The following is a 14,847-nucleotide window of genomic DNA, read 5'->3' as shown; positions in this document are numbered from 1 at the left end:
GCAAGACCCAGGCCCATCGTCACCCGCACTGGGTAATTAACGGCACATGAGAGCTGGGGAATTAGCAGGGTGCTGTAGTTTGAGCTTCTAATCAAGAGTTTAATCACAGCGACTGGCATCAGTGCAGCGCAGTTATTAATCTCTGCACCTTGCAGGAACCTGGAGTGTAACTCACAATTACCCAGCAGGGGCCCGGCACGGCTCAGCACTGCCCGGCAGTGGCTCGTAACATAAGGGGTGGGATGGGCTCCTCCATCCCTTGTGACTCCTCCATCCCTCTTGGCCACTCTGTCCCCTGTGGCGCCTCCAGCCCCTTCAGCCCGCCTCGTGCCCAGCACCTCCTGGTACCAGCCTCCCGCCATGGCAGAACTGCCCCAGGGTTCCATCACTGCCCCCTGGTTCCCTCCTGGCCCCAGCTCTGGTTCAGATCTCACCCCGTGCCCCATTTTGGGATGATTATCTCTGCTGTGCCCTGACCGCTGACCTGCTCACCCACTGCCCCATGCACTCATCACCGCATGCATCCAGTGCTCCATGCACCCCAGTGCTCCACGCACCCACCACCCTTCCCACTGGCCCATGGTGAGCCCAGAGCTGGGTTCAGGGTGACTTAACTGGTCTGGACTGACATTCCCTGTAGGCCTCCTGGCATGAGGGGCTGCCAAGGTGGATCTGCCAAGGCTGGGGACCCTTTGCTCGGGTGGGGGAGACACAGGATGGGGGACACCTGGCTGTACCTCTCTGCCCCAGACAGTGTTGGAGGGGGTCCAGGGCCAGCCTAGCCTGGCAGCCCCATGCCGGGGGGCTGCTGCTGGGGTGCAGTGGGGTGCAGCGGGGGGCCGTGCAGTATGTCCGTGACTCAAGCGCCACGCGGCACCACATCCCTGCGTGCTCACCATCGCCATGGCAACCGTCAGGCAATCAGCGGTAATTGCGTGTGTCGGCCTGGCAACGGGGCCAAATAAACCCCATCCCTCCTTTCGGGGGGCTGGTGGAGGGGGGGGGGGAGAAAATAAAGGGGTGCAGCCACCGGTTGCCACTTGTGGGCCTTTATTGGGGTCAGCAGCAGTGGGAGTGCAGGACGGCAGGGCCGCCCTCTGCATAGGCGTCCCGCGGCACCCATGCTCCCTGGAAGGCACCGAGGGCAGTGGCCAGTGACCCTCCCAGCCAGGCGGCTTCACGGCGGTGTGGGGCGGCCTCAACGGGGATCCCCAGCTCTGCGCACAGGCGCTGGGGGAGGCCCTGCAGCAGCGTGGTGCCCCCGGCCAGCAGCAGGCAGGGTGGGGGGCCGCTGGGGGAGCTCCAACAGCGGCGCAGGCTCTGGGACACCTGCTCCAGCAGCCCTGGCCCCGGCAGCCCCAGGGCCGTGGGGGCCAGCAGCACCTCGGGGCAGTGGAAGCGCTCATCCGCTTGGAGCAGCCCCGAGGTGCTGGGGGGGAGGACGGGCGGGGGCTGCCCGGCAGCCGGCAGGACGCAGCAGCAGGTCTCCTTCAGGCCGCACAGGGTGTAAGTGTCGAGGTGCACCCCGCGGGACTCCAGCCGCTGGCCCAGGTAGCAGGTGAGGGCATCCCCAGCCACATCCAGGCGGAAGGTGGCGTGTGGCAGCGCGTAGCCTTCCCACACCGCTGCCGCGTACGAGGTGCCGGCACCGGAGCCCACCACCACGCCGGTGGTGCGGCCATAGGAGTACGCGGCGAGCAGGGAGCGGGGCAGCACCAGCATGGCCGGCACCCCGAAGCCCTCGAAGAGCAGCTCGGCCATCTTCTCCCGGTTGGCAATGGGGGAAAGCGGGGCCTCCGTGGCCAGCACGGCCACCTCCTCGGGGCAGACACGCAGCTCCTGGTAGAGGATGCGGTGCCACAGCTCCTCCAGCCCGTCCCAGTCGGTGACCACGCCGTGGGTGAGGATGGAGCTGTCCTCAGCCTGGCTGGGCACCACCGACCGCGGCTCCTCGTCCCCAGCCAGCCCACTCCTCGTGTGGCCTGTCCCCGTGTCAATGACAACAGCGCACAAAGCCTTGTACCTGTCCATTGGCTTGGCCTCCATCACATCCAGTGCTTGCGCTGTTACCTGGGGCTGTGCCTTGAGGGGAGCTCGGTCGCCATAGCAACTGCCTGCATCATTGTGACGACATCACCCATGGCATCAGGCTTTGGTTCCCCTTCCCACTGGAAGACCTTTGGGGGCCCCTGAGTCTCACTGGGGCAGTACCTGTGGTTGTGGGGATCAGGGCACAGGGAGGCTGCTCAGGGCAAGGAGTTTCATGTGGGGCTCCTTGCTGGGAGAGAACTGATCTTGAGGCAGAAGACTGGGACCAGCACTGGCACAGGTCCTGATGGGGTGCTGAGATGGGGTGAGCCTCCCCGGATGAGAGTGGGTGCTCTCTCAGGGACAGGAAAAGGAGAAAAGATGTGTCTTATATGCTGTAAGGCTTCAGGGTGAAGAAAAGATCCCTGGAGCCCACCAGAGCTGCTTGGGGACCACCAGCGCATTCTGGAGTCCATCAGAGATCCCCAAGGGCTACCGAAGCTCCCCAAAGACCACTGAAGCTCATCAGAGATGCCCCATGTCCATCAGAGCTCCCTGGGGGCCAGCAGAGCCCCAGATGGGTGCAGGGGTGCTGGCACGAGCATGGGAGGGCAGAGGTACAGGGCTGGCAGCAGGACCGGGGTGCAGGCAGCCCCCCCCGCGGCTCACAGCATCCTTAGCAAGCCCCGATGCTTTCTATAAGCGTCTCGGCGGAGCCGCGCTCTTCACGCCCGCTCCCCGGAGCCGGCAGCGCTAAAAACAGCTCGGCGCTGCCTGCTGCCTCCTGCCACCTCCCTCCGGCCCGGCTGACGCCGCGGCCACCGCTCCGCTCCACCGCTGCTCTGACACCGTTTCGGCCGTCTCCACTCCAGCCCCCATCCCTGGGTGCGGTGGAGGTGAAGGGGGGACAGGTACGGGCGCACCCATTGCTTGCACCCAGTCTTTGCCCCTGCTTTGCCACGAGTGGCTCAGAACCGCGGTGCCATTGCAGCAGCACGGGCAAATGCCATTGCAGCACGGCCCCAGCCGGGTCCGTGCCCGGCTCTGCCCGTGCGCAGCCGCTCATGTTTTATAGATGGCTCCGATTTTAATAATTAATCCCTGCTAACGACAGCACTTTCCCCAAATAAAACATTTAAAGTGCTGTGTGTGCAAGGCGTGCTGCCGGGGCGGGACGCCGGCTGCTCTGCTGCAGCCGTGGCGGGTGGGCATGCTGCGGCGTGGCGCTGCACAGCGTGGCATGCCATGGCCACACATGGCCACCACCCAACGGGGTGCTCTACCGGCCATGCAACACCTCAGGGTGCCACTTGAGTGCCCACCCATGCGCAGGCAGCACCTATGAGACACCTCCAAGATGCGGCATGGGTGCTAGGTGCCATGTGAGATGCCACCCTGTGATGTCCCCTGTGCTGTAGCGGTGTGTGCAGCACCAGCATCGGTTCTGGCTGGCAGCATGGAAGGGCAGGCAGGGACAGACAGCGGTAGGCACATGCCAGCCCCTGGCTTTGAAGGCCTGGTGCTCACTCCTCACTTCCTGCAGCGTAATTAGGGCAGGATAAATGCATATTAGCATGAAATCTGTCATCTCTGCTAGCACATTTAGGGGGACACACACACATGACAGCCTGAGGCAGGCGCCCTCCTCAAAGCACATCACCATCACCACCATGCGAGCCTTGTCAGCTAACAAGCAGCTCGCTGCGCCGCCCCACCGCAGGCATTGACAGCTCTGTCACACTGGGAGTCCCTGGGGCTGCCCCACCGTGCCACAAGATGATGGGACAGGCACACGTCTGCCACCCAAACACAGCCACCCTGCCCCGTGCTGAGGGTGCCCATCCATCCATCCATCCATCCATCCATCCATCCATCCATCCATCCCTCCCTGCGTTCCATCTGGCATCTAGCATCCCCCAGCACCTCCTGGCTTTGATTCAGCCCATTCAGCCATGCGGTGCTGGGCCCTTTCCGTTGCTACAGCAACTCAGCAGCGCAGCCGAAATGGTGCTGCTTGGCCTTGAGCGAGCACCCACATCGGGTCAGGAGAGCAGCACGGCCCCACTGCAGGGACACTGAGGCTCTGTCCCCGAACTGTGGGATGCTGGGATGCAGCCACACTAAATATATCCCTGCGGGAGCGGCGGCAGAGCTGTGCAGGTGTGAGACACCGGCGGAGACGGACAGCTTGGCTGATGGGAGCTGACGCGGCCGCGGGCTTCGGCACCGCTTAATGAGCAGCTGAGGAGGGTTTATTTAAAGCCAGTGCTGGCTGCAGGACCCCCACGGCTGGACACGGACCAGGAAGCAGAGCTGCCCATGCCCATGGGGCTGGGGCATGTTTCAGCATCCCCTGCACATCCACCCATCCCCACCCCTGCCCCCAGCACTGGATGTGAGCTCAGGGGGGTGATGCCCATCACTGGTGGCTTCCTCTTTTCCAGTGTCTCATTCTAGGGGATCCTTGCCCCACACTTGGGGTGGGGAGGATCTCCTTGTCAGCGAGCTCCTCGCAGATGGGAGGTCTGCCATCGCTGCCAGCAAAAGGAGCAAAGTCCGGCGGTGGGATCAGTGGGGGCTCAGCTGCTCTCCTTGCTCCTGGGCAGCGCCTGGCATGAGCTGCACCATCCCCTGCACAGGCAGCAGCTGGAGCAATCAGGGTGTAATTACATGAGACTGGCAATGACACTTGGTCACCAGGTAGGAACCCCCAAGCCTGATCCAGCGTGCCCCAGCACGACCCTGTGCAGACGGGCAGGGTGGGTAACTCTGGTACCGGGTACCACTGTGGGCTGGGCATCACTACATCTGCCACCACGACCGCATGTCCTGGGCACTGAGGCACCTCTATGCCATGGATGCTGTAATCCTGTACCCTCAGCTCTGTGACCCCAGCAGCACACTGATCCCACAGCCAGGCACCTGTTGACCCAAGCACACACTCATCCCATGCCCAGGCACCCATCATGCTGTGATCCCATGGTCACCATGACCCACACCTTGGGCAGTGGGATCTGAGGGGCACCATCACCCCAAGCCCAGGCGTATGGTGCTGTACCTGGGAGATGCCACATCGCCATCGCAGCCCCCAGCCGCCCAGGTAAGGCACAGCTGACCCCCACTGCTCTTTGGGGCCACTAGCAAGCAGGGCCACAGGCTCTGGCCAGAGGGACTTTAAAGAAAACCCTTTAGCTTGGTGTCTCCCTGGGTCCCCTGCTAAGCACAGGGGCTGCTGGTCCCAGGGGTGCATAGGGTGGCCCCAGCGTGGTGGGCACCAAGGGATAGGGTCCGGGGTGGCCACACCAGCACCAGTGTGTGGGTGGCCTCCCATGGGTAGTACGGGAACAGTGGGTGCCCCCTGGGGTGAGCACCCTCCTCACAGGGGGACAGGGGTGCTGCCAGCAAGGCACGGTCCCCCCCAGAGACACAGCCCCAGCCCTTGGTAAAAACAGAAGTAGGTTTTAATGAGCTGTCCCAGCAGCCAAGGGGCTGGAAACACCAAGGCACCCATGGGTGGGCCACGTCGCCCTATGGCACCTGCTGGGGCCCCACAGCAGAGGCTCACTATTGTGGGGCTGAGCCTGGGACCACACAGCACCCAGCCACTGTGGGGCTGAGCCCCCAGCACCCAGCCAGAGCCCCATGGCACCCTGTGCTGTAGGGCCAAGCCTGGGGAGCACCCAGCAAGGTCCGGGTGTGAGCCATGGGGGAGCACCCCACGGCACTCAGCTGCCTCTCAGCACCCATCCCATAGGGAGAGTGCCTCGTAGCACCCGGCTGCATGCTGCATCCCTCCTAGGGCAAGCGTGCCCATAGTGTATGGGGATCCAGTGGCCCCCACAGTGCAGAGCATTCCATCAAAACACGGCTGTCCCCTCCTCTTCTTCCTCCTCATCCTCGTCCTCTTTGTCCTCCTCCTCATTATCCTCATCCTCGTCTTCACCATCAGGCAGCAGCCCCAGTGGGGCAGGAGGGAAGGGGGGCCCACGCTCCAGGTTGACATAGGTGACAGCCAGGTTGACGTAGAGCTCACCCTCCAGCGCGGCCAGGACACGCTCCAGCTCACCCACCAGCCCGGTGAAGGACGGTCTCTCCTCCGGCGCCGGTGCCCAGCAGCTCAGCATCACCCCATACCTGTCCCAACAGCCCCATCAGCACCAGCAGCCCCCCTGGAGCCCCCCACCCCACCCTGCGCACCCCAGCCCCACTCACAGGGTGTCGGGGCAGTGCTGGGGCTGCGGCAGGCGTCTCCCCCGCTGCAGGTAGCGGGTCATGTCGTAAGGGTCCACCCCGGGGTACGGTGATGCTCCCCGCGTCAGCAGCTCCCACATGAGCACCCCGAAGGACCACTGCGGAGCAGAGAGCTGCCATTGAGGGGGGAGGCACGGTGGGGATGGGGACAGGGATGGGGGACGTGCCTACCACATCCGACTTGGTGGTGAACTTTTGGGTCTGGAGGCTCTCCAGTGCCATCCACTTGACGGGCAGCTTGGCGTGGCGGTGCCGCCGGACGCTGTAGTACTCCTTGCCAAACACGTCCCGTGCCAGGCCAAAGTCAGCCACCTTCACCGTCAGTGTCTCGTCCAGCCTATGGGACATCGGGTTTGGGTGGGGAGGGACACCGGGCAGCACGCCTCATACCCACGCCCGGGCCCATGGGGTGGCACCATGTCTGGGGCTAGACTCACATGCAGTTCCTGGCGGCCAGGTCCCGATGCACAAACTTCTTCTGGGCCAGGTACTCCATGCCCAGGGCCACCTGCAGCCCAAAGCCGATGAGCTCCTTCACCGTGGGGCTCTGTGGGGTGGGAGCAGTGAGTGGGGACCCCTTGGTCCCACACCACCCCCCCCCACACACACCTGCAGGGTACCCCCATACCCGCTCCTGTGCGCGGATGAAGTGGCGCAGGTCCCCATGGCGCATGTAGGGCAGGACAACGAGGGGCAGCCCGTGGCGGGGCAGGCAGACCCCCAGCAGCGAGAGCACCTGGGGGTGATGGAAGCTCTTCATAAGGATGCCCTCGCGCAGGAACTCCTCCACCTCCTCCACGTCGGTGATGCCTGCAGAGAGCCGAGCTGTGGAGCGCTGCCGCCAAGCCGGGGCCGGGCCGAGGGAGCGGGTGCTACTCACGGTGCAGGGACTTGACAGCACAGTGGAGCTCCCCCAGCAGCGGGTCCGAGTAGGTGCCATGGTAGACGCTGCCAAAGTGGCCTGCAGGGACAGGCAGTGTAAAGTGATAGAATCCCAGGCTGGGTTGGGTTGGAAAGGACCTTAAAGCTCATCCAGTTCCAACCCCCTGCCACAGGCAGGGACCCCTTCCACTGGAGCAGCTTGCTCCAAGCCCCTGTGTCCAACCTGGCCTTGAACACTGCTAAGGATGGGGCAGCCACAACTTGTGTTGTGTGCAGTTCTGGTGTCCTCAACATAAAAAGGACATGGAACTGTTGGAACAAGTCCAGAGGAGGCCACGAGGATGATCAGGGGACTGGAGCCCCTCCCATATGAAGATAGGCTGAGAAAGTTGGGGCTGTTCAGCCTGGAGAAGAGAAGGCTGCGTGGAGACCTCATAGCAGCCTTCCAGTATCTGAAGGGGGCCTATAGGGATGCTGGGGAGGGACTCTTCATTAGGAACTGTAGTGACAGGACAAGGGGTAATGGGTTAAAACTGAAACAGGGGAAGTTTAGATTGGATATAAGGAGGAAATTCTTTCCTGTGAGGGTGGTGAGGCACTGGAATGGGTTGCCCAGGGAGGTTGTGAATGCTCCATCCCTGGCAGTGTTCAAGGCCAGGTTGGACGAGGCCTTGGATAATATGGTTTAGAGCGAGGTGTCCCTGCCCATGGCAGAGGGGTTGGAACTGGGTGACCTTAAGGTCCTTTCCAACCCTAACTATTCTATGATTCTATGATTCTAAGCTCTCTGGGCAAACTGGGGCATTGCATCACCTTTGCCGATGACCTGGTGGCGGTGGGTGACGAGGCGCTCCTCGGGGATGAGGATGTCCTTCACTTCCTCCAGCAGCTCTGGCCGCAGGTCCTCCAGGCAGCAGGATGTGGCCCTCAGCAGGGGCACGGGGGAGCCGCCAGCCGCCATACCAGCACCAGCACCAGCACCAGCAGCGGCACCAGCACCAGTGAACCGTGCCCGGGGCAGTGCTGGGCCGGGACTGCCTGCTGTGGGCAGCACTGGTGGGACAGGCAGGGTGAGGGCTGGGCAGGCACCCAGCACCCCAGCACCCCCCCGGTGTCACCCACTTACCCAGCACCTCCCTGTAGTCGATGCCAGGGCGCTGGGTGGTGGCGGGGGGGCCGCTGCGGCCGGGCTGCACCAGCAGCTCCAGGTTCTCCGTCCCTGCAGGCAGCAGTGGGGGGGTGGTGGGATGCAGGCGAGGGCTGCGGGGCTGCAGGGTGCCCGGGGAGCACAGCACTCACCCCTCCTCTTCCTCCAGTGCCAGCGCAGCAGCACGGCAGCCAGGATGCCGCAGAGCAGGAAGGTGACACTGATGCCCAGCGCCAGGCTGGAGGCCAGGTCCAGTGAGACAGCGGGGGACAGCACCCAGCCCAGTGCTTCACAGGCACTGTTAACACAGATCTGGGGGAGCAGGGGCTCAGCAGGGTGGGGATGGGGGACGCTGGGGGGGGGTGGCCCACTTGGGGGGTGCCTACCTCGACGGGGGCCCCGGCTGGGGGCAGGCGCAGCTCGCGGGGCAGGCGGCACGTCACCTCGTTCTTCAGCACATTGGGGTGGCAGTGCCGGCCCCCCACTGTCATGGTGATGTTCATGCAGGCAGCCACTGCATCCAGCCCCAGTTGCTGCCCAGACACAGCACCCTGAGCCTGGGGGTCTCGGCAGTGGGTCCCCCTACCCTCACTCACCCCATTGCCCCACGTACGTGCACTTCGATCTCATCGTCACCAGGCTTGAGGCGGAGGCGCCCACCCTCCTGCTCCAAGGGGAAGAGCTTGGGCCGGGGGTAGTAGAGGAGGCGGAAGAGCCAGCGGCCGGTGGCACCGTCCAGCAGCACGCTCAGGTTCCCTGATGTCATCTCCACCTTGCTCTCGAAGGGGAACGCGGGGCTGCGGCACAGCACCCGCGCCGGTGACAGCGGGCTCTCGCACTCCTGCGGGCAGAGGAGTGCTGGCACCAGCGTGGCACAGGGCATGCATGGGGGTGACGCTCTCCTGCCCTGGTGCTTACTGTGGGTTTGGTCCTCACGCCGCTGGCTTCGAAGCGGATCTTAGCCCGATAAACCGAGTCCAGGTGGGTGCCGATGATGGTGAGCATCGAGCCCCTACAGCGGACAGGGATCAGGGCTTTGAGGTGCACACAGCCCCCAGGGTGCATGCAGTCCCCGAGATGCAGATGGTCCCTGGGGTGCATGCGGTCCCCATCACCTCACCCAGCCTGTCCAGGGTGGTGGGGAGGCTGGGCAGGGAATGGAAGCCAGCACTCACTCATAGCTGCAGCTGGGAATGACAGCAGAAACAGAGGGGTCGGGGCGGTACTGGAAAGGCAGGGGCGCCGGGAACTCCTCCCCATCGATCCACAGGGACACCCGGGCTGTGCCCAGGCCACCGGCAGCGGGAGTCGTGCACCGAATGGCCCCGTCACCCTGCCTGGGGACACGGCGGCCATGGCTGGGGGGGACAGCAGGGCTGCAGGGGGGTCCCAGTACCAGGGATCGCACTGTGCCCACAGGGATAGGGACGGGGTGTACCTGGGCTGCCCGGTCCAGGGGCATGCGGAGCCATTGACCATCACCCGCCAGCTGCTCCCTGCCAAGAGGTGGGTGCCATAGAGCGAGAGAGGGGTGCCACCCCCCTGGGGGCCGAATGGGGGGTGCAGGGCACTGACACGGGGCTCCTGCGCAGAAATGGGGTGATTGGGGTGGGAGGTGAGCCAACCCTGACCCCAACCCCTGCCACAGTGGGGTAGCGGCCAGAGCGGGGCCATACCACGAAGAGGAAGCCTCCGAGGGTGGCAGAGCCATGGACACGGAAGCTAGAGGGTCCATCGGGCTCCTCCACGGTGAGCACCACATCAGCAGGGCCCTCTGCTGCTGTCGGGCCCCCTGGCTCCAGCTCGCACACCAGCACATCCACAAAGTCTTTCCGGCGGGAGGTGGGCAGGGGTCTGTGGGGCGGTGATGGGGGGGGGAGTCAGCCCCAGGCTGGGGGTCAGCCCCAGACCCCTCTGCTGCTGCTCCCGGCCCCGGCACCACCGCGGACCTGTGGCTCTTGCTTTCCTCTGGCAGCACAGTGCAGCCTCGCTGCCCCACCGCCACCCGGCAGGCTCCGCGGGGGCTGCGGCAGGGGTCGGGCTCCGGCCGGGAGCGGAAGGTCATCCCGCACAGCGTCACCCGCGTCCGGCCCCGCCGCGGGGCGCTCCGAGGGTGGAACTGCGGGAGAGGAACCAGCATCACCCCGAGCCCCAGGTACCCGGTGCTGGCTGGGCCGCCCCATTTGCCACCTCCCTCCCATCCAAGCGCCCGGGAGATGCAGGAACAGGGGGATGGCGGCGCAGACCTACGTCAGTGAGGACGGGCGGGCAGCTGTCCTGGACCCACTGCCCCTGGCACTCACGGTGCTGCATGCAGCCGGTGCCGCACCAGCCGCAGCCCATGAAGCGCTCGGCGCGCAGGCACTGCTGGCACGTGGAGAAGTGGCGGCAGCCGGGGCCGGTGATGTTCAGGCGCCACACCTGGGGACAGAGAGCGGAGGTGAGCAGGGCCCATAGCACTCAGCACCCACCCCACAGTCCCCGCGCCCCACACTCACCTTGGTGCCGGCGGTGAAGAACAGTGAGCGGCTCTGCAGCCCCATGGCACCCCGCACCGGCCCCGGCTCCCCCAGGGAGAAGTTGGCCAAGGTGAGGAGGTAGGAGCTGGAGCGCTGGAGCACCATCTGCAGTGGGGCAGAGCGAGGGGGCTGAGCGCACCCCACACCCCGCTGGGACCCCCACCCCACCCGGCCCCCCCATCCCACCTGGAACACCCGTCCCTCTGCTGTGCCCAGGTGAGCCACGGTGACGTCCCCCAGTGCGGTGACGAAGATGGAGGTGAGGAGGACGCCGGCCAGCTGCCCATTGAACAGGTCCACCTTATGGGAGGCGGCCGGGACGAGGGTGGGCTTGTCCCAACAGCTGGTGTTGACCACTGGTGCCGAGAGGTTTACCTGAGGCAGAGCATGGGGTGGGTGCCTCGAAGCCTGCCCTGGTGCCCGTGGGTGAGCACCAGCTCCAGCCGCAGGATGCTCTGGGGACAGCCGATTGCCCAAACTCCCTCCGGGCAGGGAATATTCTGGGGGAAAAGCACATCCTCGGCCCCTCCCGCAGCCCCCGCGCAGCGTCAGATCCTGCCCTCCCCTCCGCACACATCTGGATGTGGTTATCCCTGCCGGCACCACAGGGCACGCACCCCGCATCCAGCCCTCGCCCTTTCCAACCCCTGGAGCTCGGCGAGGGTCCAGGGTCCTCCCCGGCCCCCCACCGGTTGTGGGGCTGGGAGTGCCCCCTGGCTCGCCCTGCTGCCGGTGTGAGTCAGCGGCAGTTGAGCCGAGTGCGGCAAGCGGAGGGGATTTGGCTGCACCTTGCCCCGTGCCTGGCTGAGAACACCGAAACTCGGGTCCTGGGCTCCCGCCGGGACCCTGCCTGCAGAGGGGGCCCTGCAGGGCTCCTGCCTGCGCCCATCCCCGCTGTGCCAGGACTTGCACCTGGGACACAGCGTTCCCGCCCCGCGGCGGCAGTGCGGGAGAAGCCCTGGTGACTAATCCTGCTTCCGCCTCTGCTTTATTTGCCCAGCGAAGGCGGCGGCCCTGGGGCTGGGGGGGGGGGAAGGCAGGAACGGCCCTGGGAGCACCGCAGCCCTGCGGCGTCCCCCACATATAAAACACTGTGGAGAGGGTGTCCACCAACAGCCAGCGTGGGGACAGTGACCGCAGGGGCTCCCTTGGGAAGCCACACTAAGGAAAGGGATGCCCGGCAAGCAACTGTGCACCCATGTGCCAGGTTGTGTGTAGCACCCAGCTTGGGTGAGCACAGGGTGCCCGCGGTGGGGACACAGTTGGATCCCTGCCTCCTCAGTGCTTCCCAGCATCCCAAACCCACCTCCCCGCATCCCAGCTGACCCCCAGCCTCCCCGGGATGGATGCGGCGCACGGCGGAGGACTCACGTTGTGCGGGCAGTACTCCACTGGCTGGAAGAAGCTGAGCCCCCGCAGCAGAGGCTGGTGCCCGGTGCCGCAGCACTTCTCCATGCCCTCCTCCATGGCCTGGTTGAGGAGGCGCAGGGGGAAGGCACAGACGGCCGAGTCCGCTCTCGGCACCCGGCTCTCCACGCGGCTCTCGGCAAAGGCACCGAAGAGCACGGTGTCGGTGGTGTTGATGCCGAGGTCTCGGGCCAGGCGTGCGCCGGGGTGGGCAGCGTGCGCTGCCTGCAGCACGTTGTAGGCAACGTCCCGCTCAGCGCCCTCCTCGCCGCTGCGCCTCCGCCGCCGCTTGGACTCGAAGCGGCAGTCAAGGACGAGCTCCCGGTAGCGGCGGAGGTCGCGCTCGTGGGTGCTGAGCCGCGCCAGGCGCGTGTGGTACGTCCCCAAGCCTGGCCGCTCCGGCTGCACCGTCAGGAAGTAGACGTGGTCCCCATCCACGAAGGAGTGCACGTAGTGGATGGTGTAGTTGTCCCGGTACTGCGGCAGCACCGTCAGCCATTGGAAGTCATCTGAAAACCCATCCAAGGTGCCTTTCAGCCTGCGGACGGACACCGACTGCGGGCTGTACCGCGCCGCCACGCTGCTGTTGATGGTGGAGCCGAGGTAGAAGAAAGAAGCGTAGGAAGTGGCCACCACGGTGGCACTGGTCCCCAGGGGGCTGGCCACGCAGTCAGGGCAGGATGCAGGTCTGTTGCCCATGGCTGAGTACAGGCAGTGCGTGGCTGCGATGGCCACCTCGCCATTCCGCACCTCCAGCTGGTGCTGGTAGCACAGCCCGTGCCGCGCTGTGCTGCAGCTGTACAGCCATGGCTCCAGCGGGTCCAGCAGCAGCAGGACGTTGTCGGTGTCCTCAGGGCTGTCCACAGCAGCCGGGCACAGGCGGCAGACCTCACACTCAGCGCTGCCCACGGGGCCGGTGATGAGGATGGAGAGGAGGCGCAGCTCGGGGCTCACCAGCAGGATGCGGTTGCGGACGGCCACGAAGACAGCGGCCGGGCCGGTGGGGTCAGTGAAGATGGCGATGTTCTGCACGGGGCTGCCAGCATCGAGGCTGGGCAGCGTGTAGGGGACGGAGAAGTTCCTGGTGGAGCTGTAAGGGATGCGGGGACACTGCCAGGTGCCAGCACCCAGCGAGGCCAGGGTGAGCACCAGCAAGAGACACGTGCACCACAACAGCCCCATGCTGTGCGGTGCCACTGGTGTGGGGTTATCGATGGTGCTCAGCACTTAGTGCGGTGAGGACACGTGGAGGAATGGTCACCATCGCATCTGCCAAAACACAGGAGAAAGGGTTTTACTCACTGCCATCAGGCGAGGACCAGGGGCACTGTGTCAGCTGCGTGTGGGGCAGCGGTGCCGGGGTGCCCTTGGTCCAGGAATGGCGGGTGCTGCTGGGAAAGCAAACCTCTTCTCAAACACCATAAGCAGGAGATGAGGCCAAGCTGCCTGCAGCAGGGGGGTCAAATCCTGCCTGCTGCCACCCCTCAGACCCTTGACGACCCCAGAAGCCTTCCCTGTCCTCCAAGACTCCCCTCCTGGGGACCGCCGGACCTCTGCCAGCCCCCCTCCGCCCCCGCACACAAGGGCCCCAAGAGCCGCCTGGGGCCGGGCCGGGGCTGGGGACCGCTGCCAGCCCCCAGCCACAGCGGTGGGGACAGGGGATCCCCGTGGGACAGGGACAAGCCCCCTGCCAGCCCCCGGGACACGGACCCCGATGTACCCCCAGGGACGGTTTCTTCCCCCCCCCCCCCCTCCCAGCTACAGCTTACCGGGGCCGGGAACGGGTCCTGGTTCGGGATCCCCGCCGGGTCCCGCTGCCTTCGCCCGCTCCTCCCGGGGGTCCGCCCCGTCCCGTCCGGTGCCCGGTGCTGAGCAGTGCAGGGCGGCGGGCGCTCACCTGGGCGCTGCGGCGGGGCCGTGCCGGGCTGCTCCGTGCCGGGCCGGGCCGGGCCGTGGCGGGGCTGTGGCGGAGCAGCAGGGGCGGGACGGGGCGGGCCCTGCCTCGGAGCGGAGCGGGGCTCCGGAGGGCCGGCCCCAGCACACACAGCCCGCGGGGACGGGAGGACTCGCGGAGCGCGGGGCACGCACGGTCCCGAGGGGCTGGACGGGCGCTTCCTTTCCCCGCACCCCGGGGGAACAAGCTCGGGAGCGGTGCCCCGGAGGGACACGGGTGAGAGCCGGGACCCCGATCAGGACTTAGGGTGCAGTGCGGCCACGATGCCTCGGGTGCCCGCAGCGCCCCAACGCCGACAGGGTGGCTGTCGGAGGGTCCCCGTGTTGGGAGGTGGCTGCCAGCAGCACCCCGGCGTGTGGGGGGGGGCCCGGACCCCCTTGCAGGAGCCCCCCCAGCCCCGCTGGGGCTCTCGACACTGGAATTGCTGCTTCCCGGAAGCTGGCACCGCGCTTGCGACTTGTTTGCAGGCTGTCGGGGCAGCCCTCGGGGGAGGCAGCAGGCGCAGTGTGTTGGGTTCCATCCAGGGGGCAAGATCCGCAGCGAGCCCCGGGGCTTATTTCTGTCGTGTCCATCCTTTGTCTCCTGTTTGTGTCTCTTTCCTTTCCTCCCCGCCATCGAGGGCTGCCTGCGGTGGCAGGAGGTGCCGGCACTGCTGGGAC

At 65.9% G+C, this 14,847-nt stretch overlaps 2 protein-coding genes across 3 annotated transcripts; both read right to left on the bottom strand.

Annotated features, from left to right (window-relative positions):
* Positions 1 to 1,028: 1,028 nt before the first annotated feature.
* Positions 1,029 to 2,581, bottom strand: LOC133208771 (uncharacterized). The gene has a single exon (XM_061346886.1). It carries the CDS (start codon positions 2,044 to 2,046, stop codon positions 1,060 to 1,062), a length of 987 nt encoding a protein of 328 aa, XP_061202870.1. The 5' UTR covers positions 2,047 to 2,581; the 3' UTR covers positions 1,029 to 1,059.
* Positions 2,582 to 5,471: 2,890 nt separating this feature from the next.
* On the bottom strand, positions 5,472 to 14,201 carry MST1R (macrophage stimulating 1 receptor). Of its 2 annotated transcripts, none has more exons than XM_061346931.1 (21): positions 14,004 to 14,201; positions 12,199 to 13,503; positions 11,014 to 11,202; positions 10,807 to 10,932; positions 10,559 to 10,729; positions 10,258 to 10,427; positions 9,985 to 10,162; positions 9,747 to 9,892; positions 9,484 to 9,666; positions 9,227 to 9,320; positions 8,922 to 9,149; positions 8,695 to 8,841; positions 8,461 to 8,620; positions 8,288 to 8,380; positions 7,975 to 8,214; positions 7,160 to 7,240; positions 6,908 to 7,089; positions 6,717 to 6,826; positions 6,451 to 6,616; positions 6,241 to 6,377; positions 5,472 to 6,162 (listed from the first exon to the last, which is right to left on the bottom strand). In XM_061346931.1, the coding sequence occupies exons 2-21, from the start codon at positions 13,414 to 13,416 to the stop codon at positions 5,886 to 5,888; spliced, it is 4,296 nt and encodes a 1,431-aa protein (XP_061202915.1). In that variant the 5' UTR covers positions 13,417 to 13,503; positions 14,004 to 14,201; the 3' UTR covers positions 5,472 to 5,885. The 2 variants fall into 2 exon arrangements, with proteins under 2 accessions (XP_061202915.1, XP_061202916.1); XM_061346932.1 differs by having other exon boundaries at positions 9,484 to 9,645.
* Between the last annotated feature and the right edge of the window lie 646 nt (positions 14,202 to 14,847).

This window comes from Neopsephotus bourkii, unplaced genomic scaffold, assembly GCF_033783945.1.
Source record: "Neopsephotus bourkii isolate Nb327-2 ecotype Australia unplaced genomic scaffold, CSIRO-AGI_Nbou_v1 NB_284, whole genome shotgun sequence".
NCBI lineage: Eukaryota > Metazoa > Chordata > Aves > Psittaciformes > Psittacidae > Neopsephotus > Neopsephotus bourkii.
The sequence above is the reverse complement of the archived record's forward strand: the minus strand, read 5'-3'. Positions and strand labels throughout refer to the sequence as shown.

Bases quoted from the DNA above. Each gene is read 5' to 3' on its own strand.
- LOC133208771 (XM_061346886.1), bottom strand. From the start codon at position 2,046: ATGGAGGCCAAGCCAATGGACAGGTACAAGGCTTTGTGCGCTGTTGTC.
- MST1R (XM_061346931.1), bottom strand. From the start codon at position 13,416: ATGGGGCTGTTGTGGTGCACGTGTCTCTTGCTGGTGCTCACCCTGGCC. The intron at 8,381-8,460 runs GTGAGTGCTGTG...TGCTGCCTGCAG, and splicing joins GCACTGGAGGAAGAGGAGGG to GGACGGAGAACCTGGAGCTG. The intron at 6,827-6,907 runs GTATGGGGGTAC...CCCACCCCACAG, and splicing joins TCATCCGCGCACAGGAGCGG to AGCCCCACGGTGAAGGAGCT.